General features: G+C 48.8%; 10 protein-coding genes across 10 annotated transcripts; 5 read left to right on the top strand and 5 right to left on the bottom strand.

Moving 5' to 3' along the window:
* Positions 1-1394: 1394 nt before the first annotated feature.
* Positions 1395-3449, bottom strand: epi-1 (Laminin-like protein epi-1; the record flags this gene model as incomplete). The annotated part of the gene is made up of 1 exon (XM_032028650.1): positions 1395-3449. The coding sequence occupies one exon, from the start codon at positions 3447-3449 to the stop codon at positions 1395-1397; it is 2055 nt and encodes a 684-aa protein (XP_031891896.1).
* Positions 3450-5081: 1632 nt separating this feature from the next.
* AMO-1 (Peroxisomal primary amine oxidase) lies at positions 5082-7249 on the bottom strand (the record flags this gene model as incomplete). The annotated part of the gene is made up of 2 exons (XM_032028649.1): positions 5082-7060; positions 7147-7249. The coding sequence occupies 2 exons, from the start codon at positions 7247-7249 to the stop codon at positions 5082-5084; spliced, it is 2082 nt and encodes a 693-aa protein (XP_031891895.1).
* Positions 7250-7911: 662 nt separating this feature from the next.
* Positions 7912-9516, top strand: CGGC5_v008658 (Choline transport protein; the record flags this gene model as incomplete). The annotated part of the gene is made up of 1 exon (XM_032028648.1): positions 7912-9516. One exon carries the CDS (start codon positions 7912-7914, stop codon positions 9514-9516), a length of 1605 nt encoding a protein of 534 aa, XP_031891894.1.
* A 1623-nt stretch (positions 9517-11139) lies between these two features.
* On the top strand, positions 11140-12200 carry ADH3-2 (alcohol dehydrogenase; the record flags this gene model as incomplete). The annotated part of the gene is made up of 3 exons (XM_066152047.1): positions 11140-11152; positions 11541-11557; positions 11616-12200. 3 exons carry the CDS (start codon positions 11140-11142, stop codon positions 12198-12200), a joined length of 615 nt encoding a protein of 204 aa, XP_066008858.1.
* Positions 12201-12581: 381 nt separating this feature from the next.
* xecE (2-(S)-hydroxypropyl-CoM dehydrogenase) lies at positions 12582-13006 on the bottom strand (the record flags this gene model as incomplete). The annotated part of the gene is made up of 3 exons (XM_066152046.1): positions 12582-12646; positions 12728-12815; positions 12866-13006. 3 exons carry the CDS (start codon positions 13004-13006, stop codon positions 12582-12584), a joined length of 294 nt encoding a protein of 97 aa, XP_066008857.1.
* A 1032-nt stretch (positions 13007-14038) lies between these two features.
* CGGC5_v008655 (AB hydrolase superfamily protein) lies at positions 14039-15147 on the top strand (the record flags this gene model as incomplete). The annotated part of the gene is made up of 2 exons (XM_032028644.1): positions 14039-14928; positions 14982-15147. The coding sequence occupies 2 exons, from the start codon at positions 14039-14041 to the stop codon at positions 15145-15147; spliced, it is 1056 nt and encodes a 351-aa protein (XP_031892212.1).
* Positions 15148-15312: 165 nt separating this feature from the next.
* Positions 15313-17026, bottom strand: otemo-1 (2-oxo-Delta(3)-4,5,5-trimethylcyclopentenylacetyl-CoA monooxygenase; the record flags this gene model as incomplete). Its single annotated transcript, XM_032028643.1, has 2 exons — positions 15313-16777; positions 16830-17026. The coding sequence occupies 2 exons, from the start codon at positions 17024-17026 to the stop codon at positions 15313-15315; spliced, it is 1662 nt and encodes a 553-aa protein (XP_031892213.1).
* Positions 17027-19328: 2302 nt separating this feature from the next.
* On the top strand, positions 19329-21077 carry CGGC5_v008653 (putative transporter; the record flags this gene model as incomplete). Its single annotated transcript, XM_032028642.1, has 5 exons — positions 19329-19589; positions 19647-19966; positions 20027-20739; positions 20792-21000; positions 21051-21077. 5 exons carry the CDS (start codon positions 19329-19331, stop codon positions 21075-21077), a joined length of 1530 nt encoding a protein of 509 aa, XP_031892210.1.
* Positions 21078-24069: 2992 nt separating this feature from the next.
* stcW-1 (putative sterigmatocystin biosynthesis monooxygenase stcW) lies at positions 24070-26023 on the bottom strand (the record flags this gene model as incomplete). The annotated part of the gene is made up of 3 exons (XM_032028640.1): positions 24070-24656; positions 24708-25566; positions 25619-26023. 3 exons carry the CDS (start codon positions 26021-26023, stop codon positions 24070-24072), a joined length of 1851 nt encoding a protein of 616 aa, XP_031892208.1.
* A 695-nt stretch (positions 26024-26718) lies between these two features.
* On the top strand, positions 26719-27734 carry adhA-3 (5'-hydroxyaverantin dehydrogenase; the record flags this gene model as incomplete). The annotated part of the gene is made up of 2 exons (XM_032028639.2): positions 27193-27502; positions 27556-27734. 2 exons carry the CDS (start codon positions 27193-27195, stop codon positions 27732-27734), a joined length of 489 nt encoding a protein of 162 aa, XP_031892209.2.
* Between the last annotated feature and the right edge of the window lie 180 nt (positions 27735-27914).

Below are 27914 nucleotides of genomic sequence, written 5' to 3'. Positions count from 1 at the left end.
TTTATAATATTAAATTAAAATTAAACTTAATAAGATCATTTCTCTCTACTAATCTTATTAAGTTTATTTTTTTAATTATAGTTTTACTAGATAGTAGATAGGGATGATAAGAATCTTATTAACCTATTTATATATATTACTAATTAGATAATAAAGTATTTAGCTATTTTAAAAGAGTTATGGTTGGTCTTACTATTTACTTATATTTAGTTAAAGTATTTTATTTTAATATTTAAAGTATTAAATAGAAATTATATTATACTAATATTATTTTCTAGCTATTATAATATTATATTTTAATTGAATCGTTAGATTCTTTTTATTTCTATTAGTTTTAAGTTAGTTATTAGTTAATTATATATTAAATAGTTAAAGTTTATTAAGAGTATTAGAATTTAGATATTAGAGTCTTTTAGCTAGAAACCTAGCTAGTAGTAACTTACCTTTAAGCTATTTATCTAAAGTTTAATATATTTAACCCTTAGACCTAATCTATATTTTAAAGTTATATATCTATTTTACTAACTTCCTTTATTTATATTATTTTATTAATTAAAAGCTATTTATTTTAGAAACCTATTATAGTTATAAATATAACTTAGTATAAGAATTATTTGTTTTATAGATTTTTAAGAGATATGAAAAGTATATTAAACCTAATAAAAACATTAAGCTTTTTTAGCTATTAAACTTTAACTTTAGATAAATTATGTTTAAAGTAAGACCTTATTAAGAAGGAAAGATAATTTTACTTAGTTATGTATATTTTGTATTTTAAATATTATGCGTGTATTTTATGAATTCTATACAATACAATACAATACTTATATTATATTTAGTATTATATTTTTGTATTATATATTGTATTTTTGTATTGTATTATATCTTGTATTTTTTAAAAAATCTCTGCTATTTAATAGTAACTTTAATTATAATATTTATAAGATATTAATTATAATATATATAAAATATTAATTAGTTAAATATCTAATAAAAACCTTTATGAAGTTTATAATATAAGCTTTAACTAAATATATAATAATAACTTAATTATATATATAATATAAAGCTTTAATTAAACTAGTAATAAGGGCTTTAATTAGGCGTATAATTCCTTTAATAAGTAGGCTACTAGATTGCCTAGCTAATATGCTAGCAAGCGCTTAGCTTCTAGCTAGAGGTTAAGTGCTTCACGCAGGCTATACAGGCAATTTAACCTAACTCTTATATAGAGCTCTTCTCTCTCATTTAGTTTATAGTTAATCATCAGGGGATCATCATATTATTTATAACGCCAGACCAGTCTCATCATATCTCTTAAGGGCCATAGCTGAACTCTCAAGCATCTCTATCCCCTTTGTACAATGTGGTATCTTGAAACGCGCCCGTTAATCTTACGCCGCAACAACCTCCTCCTTAAGCGTCTTGTCGACGCCATTCGCCTTCTTCTTCTTGCCATTGACCTTCTCGGTCTTAGCACTATCGCGAAGCTTCTGAAGCTCAGCCTCGAGGGCCTTGACACGTTCTTGTGCTGCAGCGGCGTCGCCCTTGGCAGTCTCGACGTCCTCAGCCATAGCATCACGAGCGGTGCTAGCTTCCTTGGTCTTCTCCTCCCATTCAGACGCGTCCTTCTTAGCAATTTCCAGCTCAGTAGCAGATGCGGTCTTAGCAGCGTCTGCAGACTCCTCAAGGGTGGTGTATTTGGTCTGGAGCTCTGACAGCTCTTTGCTCAGGCGAGCGGACTCCTCGGTCGCGTCGTTCTGTGCCTTCTCATGGGCCTGCTGAAGGGCAGTGTACTTCTCCTCGATCTCGGCAGCAGCCTTCTTGGCGGCCTCCGCATCAGATTGGGCCTTCTCGCTGGTGTTTTGCAACGTGGTGGCCTTCTCCTCAGCTTCCACCAGCTGTTGTTGCACGGTGGCGAGTGTTGCGGCAGCATCAGACTGCGCCTTCTCAAGAGCGTCTTGGATAGCTTTCTTGTTCGCCTCCAAGTCGGCAGCAGTTTTCTTCACAGCCTCGAGCTCGGTGTTCGCGTCGGCGGTAGCCTTGTCTTGGGCTTGTTGGGCGACGTTGAACTTTTCCTCCCACTCTGCTGCAGCCTTCTTCGTCTCCTCAAGCTCGGTAGTTGACGTAGCCTGAGCCTGCTGCAAGGCATTGTACTTCTCCTCCCACTCGAGTGCGGACTTCTTAGCCGCCTCGGTATCGGCGTTCGCGATCTCCTGGTCCTTCTCCATTTTGGCGTACTTCTCCTCGGCCGCAGCAAGGTCTTGCTTAGCTGCCGCAAGCTCAGCCTCAGACTCAGCCTTGAGTGTGTCGTGGCTTTGCTGAAGATCAGCGATCTTTCCTTGGGCATCAGCGAGCTCCTGCTTGGTGGCGCTGGATGCCGCGTCTGCAGCGGCCTTAAGCTCGTCAACATTCTGCTGAAGGGAGGCAAGCTTCTCCTGGGTCTCAGCAAGCTCCTTGGCAGCGGCGGCGGCTTCGTCCTCCGAGCCGGTCTTGAGCTTATCGTGGGCACTCTGGAGCTCCGCAAACTTCGCTTCGATGTCGGAAAGAGCCTTCTTGGCAACGTCCAGCTCGGCAGCGGCCTCTGCCTTGAGCTTGTCCAGGGTCTCTTGGAGCGTGGAGAGCTTCTCTTGGGTGTCGGCAAGGTCCTTCTGGGCGGCGGCGGCGTCGCCATCGGAGGCTGTCTTCAGGGTGTCGTGGGCGGCCTGGAGGGCAGCAAACTTGTCTTGTGCATCGCTGAGATCCTTCTTGGCAGCCGCCAGGTCGGAGTCGGTGCTGGTCTTGAGCTTGTCGAGGGTTTCCTGCAGCGCAGTATACTTGTCGGCGGCGGCGGAAATCTCGGCAGCGGTATCGGTCTTGAGCTTGGTGTGGTCGCTGTCGAGGGAGTTGAGCTTGGCCTCAACGGCAGACATGGCTTCTGTTTTCTCGGAGAGAGACTTGGCGGCGGCGTCGGCGTCGGCCTTGAGCTTGGCGAGCTCCTCGCGAAGGGAGAGCTCGAGAGACTCCTGCTGCTTCTTGGCCTCGGCGAGCTCCTGCTTCACAGTGGCAAGCTCATCTTCGAGAGTCTTCTTGTCGTCTTGAGCCTTCTGCAGCTGGTGTTCGAGGGCGGCGAGCTGGTTCTTGACATCGTTGAGCTCCTGGGCGCTGGCGGCGGTAGCTTCATCGCCAGCCAGAGACTGAGCGGCAGCCTTGTCGTTAGTTGCAGCAAGCTCAGACTGGAGGTGAGCGATCTTGGCGTTGCTCTCCTTCTGGGCGTCGGTGAGGTTGTTGCTCAACTCCTGGACCTTCTTCTGGAGATCCTCAGCCTCCTTGGAGACGAGGGTGTGCTCCTTCTCTTTCTTCTGGAGGTCCTCCTCGAGGGCGGTGATGGTCTGTTTCTGGTCCGCAATTTTCTGCTCAAGGTCGGCTCGGTCACCGTCGGTCTGCGGGGAGGAGAAAACGTTGCCCATGATGGAGTCGCGACTAGGTGTTCTGGTGACCTGAGATTCGGAATGCAAACAACACGAACTTTCTTCAGGGTGCAATGCGGCGCGAGAGGAAAATTGAAGAGTTGGAAGGTGGCGGTATGCAGGCAAGACCCATGGACCAGAGGAGGGCCAGCAGAATGAAGGAGGACGATAAACAATAGGACGAACACCTCAGGAAAGGCGGTCAGCCGTGCACCTACACTGCTACCCCACTGCACCTCACTTTTCTAGCGACCAGGGTCTGTCTTTTCTTTCCTCCTTCATTCGATTCTTTCTGCTTCTCATCGTGGGGCAAGTGCAGAACACACATAATTCTTGCGTGGTGCGTCGTGCTCCCGCCCAACGCAACCGCCGGGCCAGTGAGCATGGTGCTCGCTCAGTGATTAAATGAGGGTCTGGATTTTTTTTTTTTTTGGCTTGAGTGGACAGACCGGTGGACCCCTGTATCAGCTCCACCAATCGCGGCCAATAGCTCCACTAGCTCCAACGTTGCACAAGGCCCTGCTCGCCAATAAGGAAAGCGGACGTTTAGCAGCAAAGTCGTATCTACAGCCAAATCACAGCAAAAGGGTACTTGATGCTTGTTGGCCTGAGGGTGATATCCGTAATCGGGCTCCCAGGCACATTGTGGAAATTTGGCAGGTGCGAGAGACGTGGGGGGCTCTCAATGGTCTGTTTTTGTGTGCCGCTGCACGCCGGTTTTTTCTTGTCCCCGGTCCCCTCGTCGTCATTTCTGTCATCCGCTGGATTCCGCTGGATGTACTTATCGTGTCGCCTCTTCTAGGAAACAGAAACAATCAGCATCAATTCTAAGTGAGGGAGGTATGGCACGCGGGTGCTGCTGCATTTGCTCATCTCAAGCATGTGACCACGGGCGATAAGCGGAGCGAAGAACACGAGGGGAACCTGACAATAGCGAAGAAGAGTCATCGAGGGGAACCTGGCTCACGTTCAACCTCAGGCTCACAATCCAGCTAGCTGCCTTGGCTTTAAGGCGGAAAAAGGACCAATCTTGCATGAACGATGAGTTGTCACGGTTACCTTACTTCGTCATTCTCTCCTCCCGCCCGGTCGTCCCGTTTCTATGTTGACTGACAGTTGAAGAGAGGAAGATTGCACAGAAAAGAAAGAGAGTGGGAATGGAAAAAAAAAAAAGGGGGGGGGGGGGGGGGGGGGGGAAAGGACCCGATTGCCTCACCGACAGACCGAGCCAATGAGTTCCTGTCACCGCTTGACGATTAGAGCGCACGGCTTAACGATGACGGTCAATCGAGTCCAATAGATTTGTTTGGCGTAACCTGCCACTTATCATCTTCGTTAGCCACCGGTCGCATTCAATTGAAGCAAAGAGATGCCACCGCCCACATCGCCATCTCGCCCTCACAAGGTGCTCACCTTGTGAGCAACATGAGTTTATCGAAACGAGGCCACATTGGGTCGGTCTTGCCACTCGCCGTGGAAAATGTGTCGCGAACACTCGCGAGTAAAAATACATTTTCAAATCCATCCACCGCCGCCTTGCCTCCTCAACCCCTCAAACAAAACTTTTGCCCCTCCCCCCTCCCCCTCCCCCTCCTGCTCCTGCTGCCTCCAACCACTTTGCATCTAGCCCCTCTACAACTTTGCGCAGGGCTTTCCCTCGGCTAGGCAAAAGGCGTCTTTGGAAGAGCGGTCAACGTTGACTGACGATGGCGGGACCCACATCGCAGGGTTCTTCTGGAAAAAGTTTGATGCGCGAAGCGTCACGCTCACCGGCTCCGCTGGCATGATCGGGAAGTCCTCCGTCCGCGGGAAGTGTGTCAGACCAAATTGGATGTAGCAAACAATGTCCCTGTTCTCAATCGGCTCATCGCGTGCAACCCAATCCGCAATCGTTGTGTTGTGCGGGTGGTTCTCCTCTCCCCGTGACTGGCAAACGTAGTCTCCCGCGGGGAAGATCTCGTAATCCCTGTAGGGCACAACCCACAAGCTCTTACGCGCAAAAGCGGCTCGCTTGAAGACCATACTACCTGGCTTGGCAAGGAGCATCGGGCAGTTGTTGTTGATTATCTTGTACCCTACTGGCTTTTTGGCTGAAGGATTGATCCTGTTCGGGTTGATGATGCTCCATACCCGGCTCGTCTCGTGGCAGTATACCGCTGCCCCCTCCTTGGCCGTCCGCAGAGGGGTGTTCTTGCAGTAGAATCCGTTGCCATAGAGGTTCTCTGGGGATCCTACTGGTGCCTCTGAAGGCAGCGAATCGCTTTGGAGAACCGAGTTGCTTGGTCCGTCGAGTTCAGGGTCCACCCTCAATGAGAAGATGTGCTGGTGGTTATGGGCATTGAGTCGAGGGGCAACTTCGGTACCAAATGGAGCTGCCGTCTCCGTCGGATGCATGCAGTATGTGTTGAGCATACCCGTCAACTTCATCTCTAACTTGTACGTCCCATCCAGGGTGAAGCTATGATAAAAGGCGTATTCGTAATTAGCCGCCGTGATGATCTGCGAGATGATGAGTTTTCGATCACGGGCCGAAATAACTTTGCCGTCGCGGAAATCTGTGTGCTTATACAGGAGGCCATTATCCTCCTCGTGGATGCAGATAGCATTCTTGACCATGGCCGGCTCGCCTCGAGCTGTAGTCATGATGGCATCCAGGTAGTGGATGGTGCCCTTGCAGTCGCATCCAAGCTTTAGTGAATTTGTCATGAGACCACTGCCGTATTCTCCTACATCGAAAGCGTGTTTCTTGTGGTGAGGAGGATCTGGGTTTCCATATGGCACAACCATTTCAACGACGCTGATGCGGTTGAACAGAGCACGATCGCGTTGCTCATAATGATCGTGCATTCTTACATCCGAGATGACGATGCCCTCGCGGTAATTAAAGCCGACATGCATCTTGTAACCTGCCCAAGACAACTCATTCCCCTGCATGTCGAAGGAGACACCCTGAGGCTGTATTATGTCGAGGGGTTTCAACTTCGAACCGTCATACGTATTCTGGACGAACTCAGGCAGGTAGTTGTGCTCCTCGAGCGGAACCTTGGTTCGCTCACCGTTGACGTGCCGGACATCGATGGCCAAGATCTCCTCAGTCTCAGTGTCCACAACCACGGAGAAGTCGAGAGGGTGCGCATACTGATTGTCCAATTGCGAGTTGCGGTAGTACGGTAGCCCCTGTTGAAGACGACGTTCAAACCCCCAGCGGTGGTCAAAGCCAATGGCCCAAGCATCAAAGTACACCTTGGACATGTCCGTTATGCCAACCTCGCGACATAATTGAACGATTCTGGAGTCTTTTCGGGCAATTCTCTCCGTGACGTCAAGGTCCTCTAGCGTCAAAGTAGGAGCTACTTCAGCCACAGCCTTCCAGGACTCAACCTCCAACGCCGTGAGGTTCGCGATAACCTCTGCACACTGGCTAGTACCTTTCTTTAGCACAATGGCGAAAGCACGGCGTGGGGGCCGAGGACCCTTGCCTGCACGGAATGCAGCATAGCAGCCCTTCTCCGGCTCTCTTAAGGTGAGGCAATTGAACTTCAGCGTGTTAAACTTGGCATAAGTTCGGATGAGCTTCGCCGCGACCCGGATTTCATCTACTGACAGCGGATCTGAGCGCCGTGCATTAGCTTAAAGTTCCCCAAAATAACCCGAATCGATACGACGACAAGGGACCTCCCAGAGTCGTACAACCTACCAAGAGGATGCCCGAGAGGTTTCGCCGACAGATCAGGGATCGCATCTGTGGCCTCCTCCTGAAAGATCGTGTAGCCGGGGAGGGACGAGCTGTCTTCAATCATGGTTGATGCTTTGACGGCAGAAAATATGACAGACTACCAGCTTTCTGTGAGCTTGTTGGTGCATAGTCTACGTATGGACGAGAAGGAGTGCAGCGAAGCTTTGTGGCCATTTATATACTTGACACACTCGATCCATGACTCTCATTTACGTAAACGACTGTCTCATGAAAGCCTCCCTTCGGATCTCATCGGCGAGCCTCTTCAGTCGTTTCGCAGTCTGATCAAGACCCAACACCTCTGGCGTGGGGAAGACAAGGATGGTTGGTCCAACATCCCTTTGCTGAGTCGATCGACCAGGACCGGCCTGTTCCGACTGAAATGCAAGTCCCCGTCGCATTCACGATCAAGTCCGCTTTGCTACATATGAATTTATCCGAAAGCTCCGTATCTCTTCCAGGGCTGTGATTTCTATTATGTATCATGTATAGTCACATTTTCTGGGTCACCTTGTCCACGGTGGATAAGATATGAGGTGTGAAGTCCGGAGTAAGGGGTAGACAGAATAATATAAGAGTCCAGCTGCCGTGGCGCCAACAACAACAGATTCACCATCTACAAGCTATCGACCGAGAATGCATACACGGAAACCACAAAACGAGACCAATCCCCTTCTCCTCCCGCTGGGTCAACAGCACCAGTTCACCTATATCAGCTATCACACAATGGATCCCGAATTCGGCTCAACACTCAAACATGCACCAACTAAAGATAAGGACGCATACGACTTGGCTGATATGGGACATTCCCAGGCCATGAGCCGCAAGTTCGACACTTGGAGCATGCTTTCGCTTGCCTTCGTGGTTTTGGGAACATGGTCGGTATTCGCGCAAAGTTTGGCAAGCGGCCTGATGAACGGCGGCCCTATCGCGATCCTTTGGGGGTTGTGCCTAGTTGCTGCTTGCAACATCTGCATAGGCCTTTCCCTTGGAGAGCTCTGCAGCAGTATGCCGACAGCTCTAGGCCAGGCTTACTGGGTCTCACAACTTTGGCCCACCGCTGCTGGACGCTTTTTCTCCTACCTCTGCGCATGGATCAACACCTTTGGCTGGTGGACGCTATCGGCATCCACGATCGCGTTCATGACTGAGTTCATCTTGGGAATGAACCTGCTCTTCGACCCGAGTTGGCCCCCGGCGTCGAAAGGCTGGGTGCAATTCTTAGTATACCTAAGCATAACAGCTCTGCTTACAGCATTGAATGTCGTGGCCTGCCGCAAAGACAAGGTTCTGCCCATGTTCAACAATTTCATCGGTATCACGTTCGTCGCCTTGTTCTTCATCTTTGGGTTGGCCCTTCTCATCTCCGTTGGCGTAAGAAACGGCCTCGAGTTCCAGTCAACATCCTTCGTCTTCGGGGCATGGATCAACCAGACTGGTTGGACGGATGGCATCACCTGGTTCATGGGGCTTGTTCAGGCAGCTTACGGCCTGACTGCCTTCGATGCGGCAATTCACCTTGTCGAAGAGATTCCGGCTCCAAGGAAGAATGTCCCAAAGGTCATTTGGCTTTCAATTCTTTGCGGTGCGGCTACGGGATTTATCTTCATGATGATCTGTCTTTTCTGTATTCAAGACCTGGACCAGATACTTGACCCGTCTACCGGCCTTCCGTTCATGGATCTCGTCAAGAGCACTGTTGGTCTCGAGGGGTCGGCAGTTCTTCTCGCCCTCTTCATCGTCAACGGTCTCGGCCAAGGAGTGACGGTCGTCACCACAGCGTCACGACTAACATGGGGTTTCGCTCGCGACGGTGGTTTGCCGTTCGGTGTTTACTTCGCCCATGTTGACGAATACTGGAAAGCTCCCGTCCGGGCTCTGTGGATGCAGGGTGCGGTTATCGGCTTGGTCGGCGTCCTGTACACCTTTTCCAACACCGTTCTAGAGGCCATTGTTGGCGTCAGTACCGTTGCCTTAACAGTCTCTTACGCTATGCCTATCTTGACCCTTCTTATCGTGGGGCGCGACAAGTTACAACGCGGGCCATTCAGCCTAGGGAGACTTGGGCCTGTCGTTAACGGGGTCTCCCTTGTCTATTGCGCTGTCACTACTGTTTTTTTCTTCTTCCCATCTGAACCGAAGCCTGCGCCAGCAGATATGAATTACGCAATCGTCGTCTTTGGAATTATTGTTGTCTTTAGTCTGAGCTTCTGGTTCATCCGGGGCCGCCAGACATATCTGCAGGCGGACGAAATATCAGGCCAAGTCATCTACGGAGCGCCCGCTGAGGTAGCGCAAGAAGGAGTCAATGTCAATCTAAAGGGGAAATGAGTTCTGTCCTCCATTAGCCCTCATTTCGAGCGCCATTGTCATAGATGTATACCCAACAAATTAGCGACCGCAATTCTTTTCTCGTTTATAAAACACCTCCGCCGCCGTCACGCTATCTCATGTAATGGGTCAAGATGAGAAGATCACCGGCTCCAGACAGCTCTCTGGGATGAGAATTTGCATGTATCGGGGTGATAACGGCGGCTCTTTCTGGGGGGTTCCTTGAAGCTTGCTGCGTCGCCATCCGATCTGCGGAAAGGGGCTCATGGCTCCCCAGATGCCAAGCCACTGGCAAAGTCGGTAAGCGTCTTGGCCAAATATCTAGCCGTGCTAGGATTAGCGCTGGTAAGACCCCCGGAGAGCCTGGCCATTGAGCTAGCTGTTTCAGGAATGGAGGAGGGGAGTGTTCCGCGGCCCGTGACATCTCCATCTCGTCTCCGGACTGTCCGCTTCTAATGCGACTCCAGTACGCTGATGACCTGACGTCCCTGTTAATGCACCAGATAAACTCGGTCATGGCCGATTCAATCTTCCGCTCGAGTCAAGAGGACGAGGGGATGTCTTGCTGCACTGAGATATCAGCCACATCGCACCTACTTAGACACGTATTGGACTGCACTGCCACAGCCTGCGAGGCGAAACTTAGGTTTGATACTGCGCGTGTCTGTGTTGCGATGCCGGCGGCGGCCGTCGGCTAGGTTCCTATCTGAGTTGCCCTAGCACGCAGACGTCTTGTTGGTTAGCAGCCAAAAAAATCTTGTTTCATGCCATTCACTATGCTTTATTGTTTGGACCTCACGAAACCCGCTGCATATTGACCGATTCCAAGTTCAGATTACGTACTGTCCCCTACACTAGTATCCTGTGTTGTTGAGGACTAAATGGCGAGGGAAACTTCCTGCGACTTGTGTGGAACAAGATCTTCTTGAATTCGTGCAGCTTTCACAGGCGCAGAGACCAGAAGATCATTTGGGCCTCGCTTGATTTAGACCATTGCCAGCCAAGTCTGCTTCACTCGCTGTCTACCACCAAATTGGCATTCGACGCATGATTTTATTCGCAATTTTGGTAGAATCGAACAATCGATGCCACTTTGTTGCCGAGAATGGCATCTAAGATAAAGAACGACGGACTATTCCGTATTCATTGGCGTTCCTAAACAGTGAACCTGAGCATCTTCAGCTCGGTTATCAACCCGCGCTGCCCACTCAGCAACAAACACACAACGTTGCAGCTTTCAGGCCCACGCCACTAATAATTTTCGTTTTCAGATGGAACTGACTTGTGTGGATGCCTCTCGCTTGTTTCTTCAACTTACCTTTCTTTGACTCAATGTTCGACGAGCAATGTCGGTTTGGCTAACTATCTTGTTTAGTCGCAATTGAGACGTCTGTGGAAAGTCAGTTCTTCTCCTCCGTTTGAATAGGCATGCCGCAATGTTCCCGGTTAAGCCGACGCCCGGTAAACCTCGGCAATGCCTGAATCGGTATGCCGGCGTAAATCTCAACGTCCTCAGGATAATATAGCCTTCCCGTCGCAACTACCCCTAAAGATGAGAGTGACCTCGCAATTGCAGCTGACAATACATATCTAGCAACAATGAAAAGTTTGATTCCTCCCACAATGATGGCTTGGCGTAAGCATAGAGGAAAGCCACAGCCAGTAACTAAACCCGCCTACTATATAGTGTCAAACTGAGGGCTAACAGTGGATCAGGTTTGGGAAGAAATTCCTGTGCCTCAAGCACCTGAAAATGGTGTTTTGTGCAAGATGTTGGCTTCAGGCGGTGAGACCTTTTCTATTGCTCTCATTTTAAGTACCACCCGTTGACTGGAGCGCTAAATCATAGTCTGTCGGAGTGACCAATCGCTTCTTGCAGTTGACAAACAACCTCACTGGTTTCAACCGAAATTCACTTTAGTATTGGAAAATTACTCCCTTCCCAATTCATCACCTATGACTTACTTCATTCTAGGGTCATGAAGGCTGCGGGCAAATCGTAAAGATAGGTAATCAAGTTACAGACACTCGGTTCAAAATCGTTAGTCTCACTACTGGTTTTCTTTAGCTTGTCTGCTAATTGGAATATAACTTCACAGGGCGATGTTGTTGCTTTGAATGCTGTTCCTGGCTGTGGCTCAAGCCATTGTGCAGAGTGCTCTCGCAACATGCAGCAACTCTGCGACGTCGGCCATCACTCTGGGATTGGACAAGATGGCTTCTATGCCCCTTACGCTGCAATCGACGTCCGTGGTTTAGCCCATGTGCCCAAGGGTATATCTCCTGAGGTGGCAGCGATAGCCACAGATGCCGTGGCAACAGCATATCATGCCATCTACAGGCGTGGTGAGATCAAGCAGACCGAGACAGTTTTCTTATTTGGATTGGGAGGACTTGGTTTCAATGCTCTTCAACTCCTCCTAGATATTGGGGCACGAGTCGTTGTGTCCGATATCAGGCCGGAAATTCTCGAGGAAGCAGCTGCAATTGGCGTTCCAAAGTCAGATTTAGTTCCAGTTGGAGAGCCTGTGCAAAAGTTTGTCACAGACAAGGGCTTAACTGGTAAGATTGACGCCGTCCTGGATTTTGTGGGTACTCACCAAACGTTCGAAGACGCACAGCAAATTGGTGAGTCAAATTTTACCTACATTCTTTCTGATTTTTATACTTGGGAGCTCCGCTAAAGCAAGCCTGAAGTTCGTCGCGGGGGGCGATTGCTATGCATTGGCAGTCTTGATACTGAGAACACCGTGCACATGAAGATTGGCACAAGGAAGCGCCTCACTTATATATTCTCATATGGAGGGCAGATTAGCGACCTTGAGGAGGGACTGCAGCTGATTGCTAACAATAAGATTAAGCCACGTGTGGAAACAGCGAGGCTGAAAGACTTTCCTCGCGTTTTGGGCCGTTTGGAGAAAGGCGAAGTCAAGGCACGCATTGCACTTTTGCACGACTGAATTAATGGGAAACAGTCACGACGTACCCAGCAAAGTCTGGGTTGAATAGCTTCGAAAACATCGTATCATTCCAAATTGACATTTCTGCAAAATCATAAGGAAATCTTAACCATTAACGCTGGCAGCTTTTACCATTCCAATGCCAACAGCTGCGGTAGTTCCAGCATCGACTGGAAGAATAACACCAGTCATCCAACGTGCATGATTGCTTGCGAGAAAGACAACCGCACATGCAGCATCCCATCCGTTACCTTCTGTGCCTAAAAGGCTTCTCTGTCTCCTTGCGGCTCTTGCCTCTTCACTCATTCCGCCGGCATACATCATGGGGGTATATAACATCTGACCAGTATTAGCAAAGATGTTGTGAATCTTGGAGTGTGTGAACATACGCCAGGGCAAACGCAGTTGACACGAATACCATCTCCAGCATGATGCGCCGCCATTGCTCGTGTCATATTTACGATAGCGCCCTTGCTCGTCGGGTAGAGCAAGTGCGGCGTCCCTCCCTTCAATCCCGCGACACTGCCCATATTGACGATTGCCCCCTTGATTTCACCCTCATTTTTCTGCATAGCAGGAATCGCGTATTTGGCCATCAAAACCATGCTAGAGACATTGACGTCGAGACTTTTGGTCCATTGTTCCATATCAACTTCCACCGCAGTACCTGATGCACCGGCAACACCCACATTATTGATGAGAATGTCAAGTCGACCAAACTCGAATATTGCTTGCTGAACAACATTTTGGCAGTCTGTTGACGATGTGACGTCTCCCTGTATTGGTATTGTCTTCCCTCTGCCGGGCTTTAGGTTCGCAATCTCGCAGGTCTTGGTTGCCCAAGAGAGGTCCCGATCAACACAAATGACATTGCAACCGTCGTCAGCGAGTAAGATGGATATTGCGCGACCGTTCCCGATCCCATCTCCCGCGCAACCTGCACCTGTGACTATAGCGACCTTCCCATTGAACGAACGTGAGGGAGGGTTGACTGAAATTTCCGACATGGTCTCAATCTCTGCAGGGAAGCTGATACAACAGGGGAAGAGGGTTGCGATTGTTGCTAATCGCAATCAAAATCGTCGGCTGAAGTCAGTTCTTGATACCATCGACTTCATGTAACATATCGGATTTGTGAAATTGCGATACTTAATCGGCATTCCGGGTTACCGATTTTGGAAAGCCTGAAGCCCACGGCATGCTCGGTTCCGCAAAGCAAAGCCGAGGTTTGTAGAGGCACAGATGCCTCTATGGCTGATGTAAGCTCTCTCGGAAGCTGCTTCCCGAGACCAATGACGAAGCCAGTCGATCTACCCCTCTTTCTGCCGTCGACTAGGAGAGGAGGACCGAACAACGGGCCATTGACGGGGCTTCGATTGACGCCAAAGATCAATCCCGTTTTGATGATCACAGCTAACATCGCGTTCACTACTCAAGTCTTGCTTCCATCCACTTCAGCCTTTTAAAAAGCCTTGTGAGAATCTTGCATTGGAGCAGGTGCTGTTTCCCCCAGCATCTGCATCGTATACTAGGAAAGGAGCTCAAGAACGCTTGGATATACAATGTGCGACTTTTCTCAATACGGTGGCCCGAGCGACGAGTGGCTTGCGGTGGAAGCAGGCTTACCACCCGCACCAGCCGAGCTATCTGTGGCAGAACGCAAGAGCACAACCAATAAAGTACGCGAAGAGATGTCCCTTGAGGCAATGAAAACGATGGCAGGCCACGTTATTGTACGGAACTGGACAATCCCAACTCGTGATGGGTCTACCATTGAAGGGCGAAGTTACCGCCCGAAGGCAGCGGGTGAGGGCCCGTTGCCTGTTTACCTTTACCTACACGGAGGGGGCTTTCTCTTTGGTACGATCAACTCAGAGGACGCTGCCTGCTCTCGAATTGCTATAAGCACAAGCGTCTTGGTGGTCAGCGTGAATTATCGTCATACACCTGACTTCATCTACCCAACAGCTTGGAATGACGTTGAGGACGGGTTTCAGTGGCTGCATGCAAACATCGCTGAGATCGGCGGCTGTCCCGAGAAGGTAGTCGTGGGCGGTATTTCTGCCGGGGGCCAGTTGACCGCATCTCTCACCCTATCCCAGCATCTTGGTCATTTTGGCAAAGAACTCCCTCTAATTGCCGGCCAAGTATTGATCATTCCTTGTCTGGTTAATCCGGACTGTTATGACGGCCATTTGAAGCGACTCAAGCATCCCGCGGTTTCATCCTATGCTGAAAACGAGAATGCTCCGATCCTTCCCAGGAGGATGATTGATTTGTTTGTTGGGTTGCTGAGAATCGAGAAGCCGGACTACTACGATCTCAGGCTCAATCCTGGAAATGCATCCACGGGGCAATTGAAGGGAATGCCGCCTACAACACTTGGAATTGCTGGCTTGGATCCGTTGAGAGACGAGGGTTTACTGTACGCCAAATTACTCACCGAGTCAGGGTAAGTTCAACCTCTATGCCTCTGAATATAGGTCCACTAATCCGCCTCGCCAGAGTTCCCACTGAGACGCATATCTTCAGAGGAGTCCCCCATGGGTTTCGCCGATTCGGGGACAAGCTATCCGAGTCGAAACATTGGGACAATGTGACTGACTATGGTATCAAGTGGGCATTGACTAAGCCGACCGCATCTGGACATTTTGTTATCCATGAGGCTTGAAGTTCTGTGGACACTGCAAGCTAGGATGCCCGTTTATGGGCCTCTGCTCTCTGTATTTTGGGCTGAATCAAACATGATATTTCACCCGAGTTGAGAGATTGCCAAGTAACCAGAAGTTCGAAACTTCCAATCTGAGAAATTATATCCTTGATGATCGCATGAAAACTATCGTATGAGGAAGTCAGAATATTTCCTCGCTTTCACTTCGTCGCATCGTTTTCGGTATCCAGGTGCCGGTCCATTGTATCTTGTCATGGACCGTTGCTGCTTGTGTGCTAGATTTTTGTTGACTCCTGTCATCCATGAGTCCACCTCATTAGCCAGCAGCCCCTCCCCACACTTCCAAACATGCTCTGTCCACATGCGCATTCCATCGTCAGTAGCTTCGACAGAGGTAATGTTGTTATCTCGCGCATACCGAATAAAGTCTGAAACCCAGTCGACGGCGTATTCGATGCTTCGAGGGATGTTGCCAAACATCTGATGTGGGCCCATGATCATAAACATATTGGGAAATCCTTTCACGGTCAGTCCCAGATAAGTTTGAATGCCTTCACTCCAAACGTCATGAAGCTGAGTGCCGCCAATGCCCCGAAAGTCCACCGCCCGAAAGGATCCAGTGACAGCATCAAAGCCGGTTGCATAAATGATGACGTCGAATTCAAGGTCCTCTGTTCTCGTCCGTATGCCTTTTTCTGTTATTCTCTCAATCGGATCTTCAGTCAAGTCCACAAGTCGAACGTTTGATAGATTGAAAGCTTCATAGTAGCCACTCTCCAAGGGTACTCGACGGGTTCCAAAGCCATGATTTCTCGGTATCAACTTTTCAGCTACCTTTGGATCGTCAACGCGTTGACGAATCTTGTTGGCTATGAAGTCGCTGTAAAGTTTGTTGGCTTCTCGGTTGGTATAGATATCACCTGAGATCCCCAGCACTTTAGCAAATCCAGGAAGTGCATAAAGCTCCTCCCAGCTTTTAGTGCGCTCTTCATCCCCCATGTCAAAGACGCTTTTGGTGTCTCCAACATGAATGAAGCAAGAGTACGAGTCGAGGCATTGCCGAAAAATCTGCGGATATCGCCGGCGAATGTCCTTCATTTCTTCAGGAGTGATCGGGGTGTTCCTCAACGGGGCTGTCCAATTTGGGGTTCGTTGAAAGACGGTCAAAGAACCAACAGTCTTAACGATTTCCTGAATGGTCTGGATGGCTGTTGCTCCGGTACCGATGATGGCTACCCGCTTGCCTTGAAGACTGGCCTTTCCATTAGGCCAACGAGCTGTGTGCCAGGCTTCTCCTTTGTAATCACCAACACCAGGGATGTTGGGCAGCGTCGGCTCATTCAAAATACCCATCGCAGTTATCAGATAACGACTGGTGTAAGTCTTTCCAGTAGAGTCGACTAGTAGCCATGAGCTAGAGGATTGCTGAAAGTGGGCTGATTGGATGCGCGTATTAAACTGCATGTCCTTCTTTAAGTCAAATTTGTTCGTAAGGTACTGAATGTAGCGAAGGGTCTCTGTTTGTGGCGCAAAGTGCTCTGTCCAATCCCATTCGTCAAGAACCTCCTGTGAAAACGAAAATATGTACGAGTAACTCTCAGAGTCAAACCGAGCTCCAGGGTATCGATTCCTGCGAATCCATTAGCGTGACAGCTACAATTCAACTTCAAAATAGAGCATACCAAAACCATGTACCACCTTCAGCTGAGCCAGCTTCAAGGGCCTTGACTCTCAAGCCAAGCTCTCTGACCCTATGCAGTGAGAATATGCCGCTTAATCCGCACCCAATAATCAAGACGTCATAATCCAGGTTCTCATTAGCGGTGTCGAATGTTGATGGACCAGAATTACTGGCACAGCTTTCATTAACTTGCGACATTGCTTTGGTGGGAGGTGGATAGTGGACTGTTCATTAGCATCGGAAAAGACCAGCTGTCATGAATGCGTCTGAAGAAGTTATATCATGCAGAAAGCTGGCGGATTATTATTACAATGATTCGGCCAGCATGGAGAGTCTGCATTGGGAGCCAGTATTAAACTGCCGACGTACAGGCCAAATTGCGGACCGGAGAGGGGGTGTGCGGGGTGCAGCTGGTTGCCGATTTTGACACGTAGAGGGCAAAGGTTCGGCAAACCAAATTGACCTCGGCTTTCCTGAAAATGTCTATGCCGGAAGGTTCAACATAAGCTATAGTGTAATGGAACGCACAAACTCTGTCCATTGAGCTAGCTGTAACTACATGTCATGGGTCTGCATATTCATGACTAGGACACGTCTGTTCAATGATCTTTTTGGTCCAGGGACTTATTATTCTATGAGCTGGCGAAGGTAGAAAACACAGCAATTTCTTCGAGTTTCAGAATCTGACAGTTTATGGCATGCCCAATTCCTAAATACCATCGCCATATCGTTGATTTTAAAGTCCTTTCGATCTCCAATATGATTCGAGATCGCGGAGAAAAGCCCACCTTACTCTCTGCCCCCAGCCTTCACCCTTCCAATCATTGAGACTCGCCGGGAATTGAGGCACACAGTCCCGAACAGTGGAGTCATGTGCGACTATAACGAACACATTCTCGTTGCAATCTAGCTCTTGGAGATGTTCGACAGTCCTTTTGGCTTGCGGCAGGTTCAGTCCAAACGTTGCGTCAAAAAGCGCATCAGTTTGCTGTCTTCCTCTGGATGTCTGGAGTTCTTCCCATGCGCTCCCAGGGCATAGCGAAGACCTTTCTTGGGGTCTGCAAGGATGTGGTGATATTGAGTTAGGAATCGGCAGATATTTCGAAGGCCTGAATATTCCCGCATAATGACAAATGTCACCGCCGAGAAGTATGAAAGTATCTGGGGTGGTTCGAGCAAGACCACATAAGTGTCCAATAGCATGTCCTGGGCTGTCCAGGACGTAGAAAGAGCCATCGCCAAAGTAATCAAAGGCCGGAAAACCCCCAATGCGGAGGGTCTGAGACCCTTCGAAAGAGATCTCTCTTAATGTTCGACCGCTTGATGAAATTTCATCAGCCTATATAAGAATCAACTCTGGAGTAGATAAACTTACACATAATCCATTTCAAGAATAGGAGATTCAGGATTTGCAGGGGCCCCGGGAAGCATCGCATCTTTGAATCCAGGCCCGACAATTAAGTCCGTAGTCACAGGGAAAGTTGACGGGTCGCCTATATGATCCCAGTGCCAGTGGCTGTTTTGCTGATAGTAAGTGTGGTGTTCTGGACATGAGGTAGCGTCAGTGCCCCGGGTATTTATTGCCTACCTCCAAATTATTCCCTCTGTATCATGTGGTGAAACACCATTCTCTCTAAGTATGTCCACGACGTTCTTTGTAATCTCAATCTTGTACCTTGTTGATGGTAAATAATTAGCGATGGACGGTGCATAGTTGCAGTAGTCTTTCCTAATCCCCAAGTCCCACATCAACTTGCGTCCTGAAGGATGCTCTAGAAGGAAACATAGCGATGGCGATGTCTTGAACGTTTCAAGGCCTGACACGTCGGGTGCCATGAAGCGTTTGATGATTGCCGGTCCAAAGTTGACTGGATTGATCATCTTCACTGCAACTGCGATTTTCCCCTGAGGCAACTGGACTGAGGACGACATGGTTCTGGGACAAAAAGCACCGATTCAAAGAGAATCTTCGGCTGAAACAGGTGACTCTCTAGCCGTGGTCTGTCAAATGTTATTATGAAAGAAGCTTCTTTATCAATTGTGTCCTTGATATGAAGTGGTCGCATAATTTTGGAGTGCGAGGAATGAACCTCGCCCTTGGCGCTGGCTAGCAACCCCAACGTTGCGGGGTGGTGGACGCGGGGACCGTCCGGCTACCCGCAAATGGTGCAGATGCCAGCTCCGCTCTGATCGTCTTCTCCTTTAGGATTGCCGCAACACTACGTTTTCACGAAGTACCAGACGACTTTCGACTCTTTGAGCCTAAGTGCCCCGGACCCATTCCACCAGGGAATGCCTCCCTGTGCCTGCATGCGTTCGACCTTCCCAATTGACCGGTTCAATCTCCCGACCCATCCTGCTCATAGAGAAAACTTGGGTAGCTCGGCTTTCCTACACAAAACAAAGATACTGGAAAGATGTGACTTCCTTTTACTCTGCCTTTTTCCTGCTCCAGATTCTAATTTGTCTTGCTCTAGCTAGTTTTCAACCTGCATCAACCATGTCCGACACTACCAAATCTGCTGAAAATGCCCAGCAAGTGGAGCGGCCTGAGGTTGCTACAGGCCCGAAGCCTATTGCTGAAGTCGATACGCTTCACCACGACGAAGCGATGAAAATTCTCGACAGATACACAGGCGAACGTGGTTGGGCGGAAACAGAGGAATCCAAGCTGCGTCATAAAGTAGACTGGAAACTTATGCCTGTCCTTTGTCTGACGTACGGTTTACAATATTACGACAAAGCAATGCTTTCCCAAGCGGTAAGTTTATATCCACTTCGAAGCAGTTTCCCAATTAGCTAATACCGTTCTTTGCAGGCTCTGTTTGGGCTTAGAACCGATTTGGACCTCACTGTTAGCGATAGATACTCATGGTCCGCTTCTATTTTCTACCTCGGTTTTATTGCTGGCGCCTATCCTGCTATGATCTTAGCACAGAAGTTTCCCGTGGAAAAGGTCGCGTCAGTCATAGTCACTCTTTGGGGATTGTGCCTCATCTTGACTACATCATGCTCAGACTACCGTGGCTTGTACGTTCAGCGATTTTGCCTTGGTTTGCTGGAATCCGGGATCTCCCCTATGTTCATGTTGATCGTTGGGAGCTTTTACAAGAAGAATGAACAGGCAATGCGCATGGGGTAAGCAAACTACGGAACTGCAGGCAATATTCATCTTTGGGTAACTAATCTAGTGAGTAGCATTTGGTACAGTTGCACTGGATACGTTTCTATCTTCTCTCCTCTTATTAACTATGGATTTGGCAAGCTTAACGGAGGCGTCTCTTCTTGGAGATATATGTTTTACTTTGCTGGCTCCCTGACTATTGCCTGGGGTCTTCTTCTCTACTTCCTCCTGCCTGCCGACCCCATTAGAGCTAAAGGCTTTAGCGAAAGAGAGCGTTACATACTTGTTGCCCGCCTCAGGAGTAACAACTCTGGTGTGCGAAACACCCACTACAAGATGGATCAAGTTGGGGAGCTCGCGCTAGATATGAAGTTCTGGCTTGTATTTGCGGTGGCATTTCTTTGCATGATTGCAAATGGTCCTATATCGACTTTTGTCCCTATCATCATCAACGGCTTTGGATTCAGTACTCTTAATTCGCTCCTGCTTACGATGCCTGCAGGTGCATATGGAGGTACGGTGCAACTGGTCATGCCATACGTTGCATATAAATTCAAGAATTGTCGGACATGGGTTATCTTTGGGGCACAACTAGGGACCACATTGGCGGCCATTCTACTCTGGCTTCTACCCAGATCAGCCAAGGGTGGTTTGCTGTTTGCTGCATATATATTGCCGTCTGTTGGAGGTGGCTATGCGGTGCTCATGGGTCTTCAAATTGCAAATACAGCTGGCTACACCAAGCGATCCATTGCTTCATCTGGTTTGTATATTGGGTACTGTCTAGGTAAGAGTGCAGTTGTAACTTAATTTAGCTGTCTTGCTCATGTCAGTCACAGGTAACTTCGTTGGTCCACTCGTCTTCCGGAAGCAAGATGCACCGGAGTATGCTTTCGGTTTCATTGTGGTTGTCATCACGTCCCTGGCCGCAGGTATTCTTTGTCTGGTTTATCGCTTCCATTGTGTGTGGCAGAACAAGCGGCGGGACCGGGGTGGCACGATGGAGGGATTCGATCACGCCTATGACGATGATCTGACAGACATCAAGGTTGGTAAAACTCCTCTCTGCGGGTGTGTTTTATACTCACCGGAAAGTAGAATCCACAGTTCCGGTATATTCTCTGAAGTAAGTCAGAAGGATTAGCAGGCTCAACACAGATTATGTCTATAATCGTAAGATGCATGCGGCTTCTAGAGTATGCAATTTTGAACTGAGCAACCTTACTTATGGTCCTTGATCTGGCTCCTAGCTTGCAGATTTAATAGATTGAGATTAATGGTACATATGCGCTGTGCATTAGTTATAGGAGCATAAATATACTTTATCAAAGTTTGCAAACCGTATTCAGAAACAAGACGCTCCGTCCTTCTAACAACCGCCAATGCCCAGATCATCACTTTGCTCCTATAAGCACTACAAAGGCATTGCTATTGCGCGATTGCCATTGCGCGAGTTAGTTTGTGTGTTGCCTGCAAGGCTTCTTAGTGCAGCATTCCACCCGTCCTTACCGAAATCCCCAGTATCCGGCAAAACAGACCTCCCACCCCGCCTCACACACATGGCGCACATACGTGCCCAGATTTATCTACCCCGCATTTCCTTGTTCTTGGCCTACATCCTTTTCTCCCCTCCCATTTGCAACGCAACCGCATTCCGCCTTCCTACCATCATACCTCTCATTTCCAATATCATTCTAACTCCCTTAATAACGCTGAAGAGCAGAGAGTTCTGAACTGCGTTTTTGCCCTGCAAGAAATCATCTTCACTGCCGTGAATTTTCCTATTAATCATCTGAAGGATGCCGGATATGGTTAGCGATTGGCTCCCTTTTGATGCGACGCAACCAAAGCGACGACGCGCTGAGCTGGTTTGCATTATCTGCCACGAGAAAAAGGTCAAATGTGACCTCCAGGTCAGTGTGCATCACCCTAAGACCCGGAAGCCCATTTTGATATATAGGTGCAGGCTAGAACATCGGAGGGGCACCAGAGCTGCACGAATTGTGATATTTCTGAAAAGGACTGCCACTTACGGCCATCTAAACGCACCAAACGACTACGTTCGAGACTGAGAAACAAACACGGACCAACACCTCCTGCCGCGTCAGCATCTGGGGACGAGGGAATCACTTCAAATGCATATGCGGTCATGGACAACATTCAAGTATCATCGGCAGACTTCGATGAAATCATCCCTCCCACCCCGTCGATCCCCACTGAGCCTCACGGTCATTCTCAACATTCAGATCATCATCTTCCTGAGCCATCCCCGCGTAGACACTCAGCATCCAATGTAAGGTCCCATGGTGGACTCGCTGTGCTATCACCAACGCAGAGGTCTCCCAGCAGTGATACTCGAACGGAAGGGTTAGCAGAGAGTCATACTGGTGACATTGACACCGGATTTCTTCAGGTGTATGCCCCTGAGAACCAATCCAATGCTCAAAAGCAGGCTCTCGAGGCATGTCTCGAACAGAGGTATAACTTCTCTAGCGCGCACGAGCAAGATCTACAAGAAAGCTTCGCAGAAACGTATTGGGAATACTGCTACTCGTGGTGTCCGGTTCTTGATCCTGAAACCCTCGCTAGCGATATTGCTCGCTCTCCATTACTTGCAAACGCTCTCGCAACTACCTCCAGCAATATTCAACCTCCTCTTGTCCCTCACGAGGGGCCTACCGAGTATTATAAAAAGGCGAGGACTATTTTCTATGAGGACGAGGAGTCGGACGGCTTAACGACGCTGATGGGTTTATCACTCTTCTACTGGTTTGCCCCAAAGCCACCGAGTACAGTGCACCGACACTCATCCTGGTGGTGGACCTCCGTCATTATTCGTCATGCACAGCAAATGAACCTTCATCGAGAGCCGGCGTCTGAACATATTCCGGGCAGCAATCTAAAGCTAGGGCTTCGCCGGAGGATATGGTGGACTGCTTTTGTCAGTTTCTCCCAACTGCTCGCAAGCTGAAATAACTTGCTAACAAGTGATCACGCAGGCAAGGGAACGACTGACCGCCCTCTGCCAAAGCAAGCCGGCAATCATAGATCCAGATGACTGTAATATCGGAGAGCCATTGCTGTCCGATTTCCCCAGCGACCCTATTCATCAGCGAAAAGGAGAAGTATTTATTCACTGGGTTCGCTTGTGTGTCATAATTGGCAAGGTCGCAAAAGCTCTGTCTCGGTCATCAATTCCGACAGCAACTACTGCAACCCCAGATCAACACAGACAGGAACTTGTTGATTGGGTGAACTCTCTACCGCCGTACCTACGACTACCTATCGGATCGACTCACACCCACAAGTTTGACAGAGACGTACATCAACTTTACTTGCCCTATCTGACAACAGTCATTGTTCTCCATCTCAAACGTTCAGCCAATACCTTGCCCGAAGCACTGCCGCCGGCTATCCTGGCGGCATCGTGTATTGCCAGAATACTTCGAGACATCCTATCTCGAGGCAACACGCGTTTCTTAATGGCAATCACTTGTTGGTACTGCGGGACAGCCTTCATACCGTTGTTACAAGCCTGCCGTGTCAGAAATCTAGCTCAAGATGCAAACGATTGTCTTGATATTCTTGAGCGTGCAGCAGATCAGCTCCAGCTCATGTGGGGCTCTGCAAATGTGATTAGACAAGGGTTCGAAAGATTGAGAAGCACGGCAAATACACCAGCCAGGGCTGGTGAGACCTTGGACCCCCCTTCAGCTACCGAACACTCTAGAACCTACGCAGATAGGTTGTCTAGAGATGAAAACGACATTTTTGACTGGACGGCTTTGTTCCCGTTCGCCACAAGAGACACAGGTGGGATCGCCGACTGTCTATTGACCGGCAAAGAGCATGGGACTGCCGTAGGGGTATGTTCCTCGCCTGATGTTTTCATGTTTCACGAGACATTGGCCAATCAGTTTGGGGATCTTTTTGAATCTTTCATGGATTACAGCTTGGATTTCATGGTTCCGGGGTGAGACCCGGGCCATCAAGATGCGCCGTGCAGTACAAATTGAATACATTGTCGATATCCACGCGCGAAACCTATCATTCAGCTCATAAATCTAGGAAAACAATAAATGCACTGGACTGAAATCGGCTCAATTTTATAAATCCTTCATGAGGCGCAAGCGTCAGGGACTTTGTCCGCCTTCTCCACATACCATGATAGATCGTTCTTGGGATCCATTTCCCACGCCGTGAAACCATTGCCCATGAATCTAAATGGATTTGATGTGCGATAGCAAATGTTGAAGTCTTCGGCTCGAATGCCATTCAACATCCGGTTGAAGAGGTGTGCGCTCCCTCCAAACAGTGCCGTGACTCGTCCATCGACGCGGTTCCTTTTGTACCAACTTTTGCATCCACCACTCCAAACAAGAGTTTTATGGACCTGATCGCTGTACCTGATGAAGGCGTCCACAACTTCCTGCTTTGGCTCGACATACTTTATATCCTCAGTTGCCATTTTCTTGATCCACTTGATAAAGTAATCTCCAGTCCAGTTGAGAGACTCGACCAAGGAACCATGGCCGCCAAGACAATTGGGTCCCATCATCATGAAGTAGTTGGGATAGTCGGGGATAGCTACCGATATATACGAATCAGGGTCATCAGCCCATCTTGTAGCTAAGTCCACCTTCTTCTTTCCAACAATCGGATACCTTGGGCGATGAGAAACGTCAAACCCAGTGGCACAGACGACTAAACAATTTGTAAGCAACTTCTATAAATCGAAGGAAGGGAGACACTTACTGACGTCGCACTCGTAGAGCTTGCCGTCAGCGGTATGGACACCCTTCTTGGAAATATTGGTAATAGGGCTGTTGGTAACATTGCAGTTGGGCTGTAAGAAAGACTCCAAGTAGCCGGGCCCAGGGGTGATTCGACGGCATCCCAACTCCCATTTGGGAATGAGCATATCGCATAGCTTGGAATCATGACCGAGCTTCTCGGCCATTTGGGCAGCTGCCAATTTTATTCCCTCCTCGTTATTTTTGCCCTTCATGAAGATGTGGAATGACTTGTTCGTCCTTGAGATAATGCCTTTCCTGTGTTGAAGATGATAGTCGGGGTCCTGAAACATCTCTCTCTCAGCGTCTGTATACTTTGGGTTTGGGTCAGGATCGTCCCGACCGAGATGCTTTGATGGAGGAGCGCGGTAGTAAACCCAAGCCTGACCACGAATGAAGTTCACGACATCGGTTCCAGGTAGCTTCTGCATCTGCGGAACGATCTGGATTCCAGATGACCCATTGCCAATCACGGCAACTTTCCTGTTGGAATAGTCGTAGTTATGATCCCAAAGGGCAGAGTGTGTGATGTGGCCTTCAAAATCTCTCAGGCCAGGGATGTCTGGCCATGATTCATGCACCAAGACGCCTTGCGCAGAAATGAGAACATGGCAGTGCTCTTCGCGCTGTTTCCCTTCATGCTCTACAGTGACCTTCCACTGGCCTTTGGCTTCCTGCCATTGAGCGCCGATAACCCGCGTATTCAGCTGCAGGTCACGGTCAAGGTTCCATTTTCTCACAGTGCTCTTGATATATTCAAGGATTTCAGGCCCACTGGCGTAGAACCGACTCCAGTTCGGGTTGGGGTCAAAGGGAAATGCCTGCACGGATGTTAACAATATCGTAATTAGGGGGTAAAATGCCATGCCTCACGTAGATGTGGGCCGGAACGTCACATTGAACGCCGGGATAGTTGTTGATAAACCAGGTTCCTCCGACCTCACTATGGGCCTCGAAAATAGTATGTTCGACAATGTCTCGCATTTCCGGAAATCTGTGCTGAAACTTGTGGGCCATGAGAAGCCCCGAAAATCCAGCACCGATAGTGAAGACTTTCATCTTGTGCGGAGTGTAGGCGAACTTAGAATCAAGATTGAATGGGTCCTCTGAGATGCCAATTAACTCGCTCATAGCAGCGCTTGGGAATACAGCGCCGTCATTGAGAATCTCTGGAAGCTCTGCGGATGGCATACGCGCAACGCCATCATTGATATGCGGCGTTGTGACAAGCCCTGGGCTGACCGCGGCTGTTACAGGTGCCTGGACAGAGGCAGTCATGATGGGACAGGTTGACGTGAAAGTGTGTAAGTATCCGGAATGCGGATTTTAAGCAAAGAATATCCCTGGGTAGAAAGCTGATTTGCGCAGCCAGAGACTCAGTAAAATCAACTTGGGCTAATTGTTGTCTTTATGCTGATGAGGCAATGATGAAACTTTTGAGATAGAACAGCGAAGAAAATCGCCATTCAGCCCCACAATACACCAATACGTGCTGTAGCGTTTTATGACATAGCAATATTTCATTCAATCATCGCCTGCGGGGGAGGCCTGGCTGTCGTCAAGAAAAGGAAAACAAGTTCAGTTGGCTGGACATTTTAGGGTTACCGGCATTGCAACCCAATCCCAAAGTTTGCTGAACCTGTGCACCAACGACAGCAGTAGTCTACCTGCAGACTTTGAATATCATGATCGGTTATCCCAAAATGGAATCCCAGCTCAAAGCCGGCTTCGGGCGGGGACAGCTCGGCTAACCCCGCTTACCTCCTATGATCCCGGGAAGAGTTGGGCCGAAGCTCACCAATGTGATGACGAGGCCGTATACAGAAATGTCCGCATCACCAGGACTACTAATTCGATCCCGCTGTGATACAATTAATAGTCGTTGATCGACTCGCGTGGAGTGGGAAGCTCTCGGTAGTAATCAACCTCAGGATCTCTTATCTTACATTTCAACGGAGTATTCAGCCATAACAATGCCTCTGCCACGATATACATACACCGGCCCCACCGACCACACTATCATCCCTGACCGTAGCAGTGTCAAGGGTAAATCAGTCATCATCACCGGCGGTGCGAATGGCATGGGAGAGGCGTGCGTGCGTGCGTTTGTTGCAGCTGGTGCATTTGTTACATTTGGTGATGTAAACTTGAGGGGCGAGGTTATTGAAAAAGAGTTGAACGCTAATGCCGAGTGTTCTGCTTTTGTGAAGTGCGACATCAGGGACTGGGACCAGCAAAAGCAATTGTTTGAAACGGCAAAGAGCCGAAGCCCTGAAAGAAGCATAGACATTGTGATCGCTAATGCTGGGATCAGTCGGAGTTCTGGCGACAGTCTTTGGAACCTAGAAGATCCCAACGAACAGCCAACGAAGCCAGATCTCAACATCGTAAATGTCAATCTCTTGGGGTCTTTGTACACGTGGAAGCTTGCAGTTCACTACTTCAGAATGCAGCCAGATACCGAGGAGCGGGACAGATGTTTCATCATCACGGGCAGCATGGTGGGCTGGATAGATTCTCCTGGTAATTGGGAGTACACAGCAACAAAGTACGGGCTTCATGGCTTTATGAGAACCGTGAGACGCTCCAGCTGGGAACAAGGCATCAGAATCACCTACGTTGCCCCCTGCTGGATCAGAAGCGCGATTCGGACTGCCGACTATGAAAAGTGGTTGATCGATCATGGAGTCGAATTTGGCGAACAGGAAGACGTTGCAAACTGCATGATGAGAGTTGCCTGCGACAAAACCATCAACGGTAAGTGTAATTGATCATTTGAAGGTTTCCATCTCAGCTTCTAATAGCAGTAGGGCGTTCTTTAATGATAACTCCTCGATCAATTACGAAAGAGGGTTACATGGACATCGACCGGGATGACTACAAGGATGTTCCCGAGGACAGCTATCTGAAAAGACTTCAAGAGTCTCAGCTGATCATCATTGAAGACCAGTGGAGAGATAATTACAACGTGAGAATCTACAAAGATTAAGGATTCACATGCCACAATTGTAAATCCAAATTTGAACTCTCTATTGGAAGCAAAACCGACCGTTACATAACATTCTTAGATGTTATGTTCAAAGATATACACAGCTACGTTTTTTTCCAAGGCTGTTCTTCAGGAGATGTGCTAGCGCTTTACGTAAAGTTTTAGAGCCTACTACATGGT

Source organism: Colletotrichum fructicola, assembly GCF_000319635.2.
Source record: "Colletotrichum fructicola Nara gc5 chromosome Unknown KSG_Nara_v1_contig04, whole genome shotgun sequence".
In the NCBI taxonomy this organism is placed as follows: domain Eukaryota; kingdom Fungi; phylum Ascomycota; class Sordariomycetes; order Glomerellales; family Glomerellaceae; genus Colletotrichum; species Colletotrichum fructicola.
This window is presented reverse-complemented; position numbering and strand designations above follow the sequence as displayed.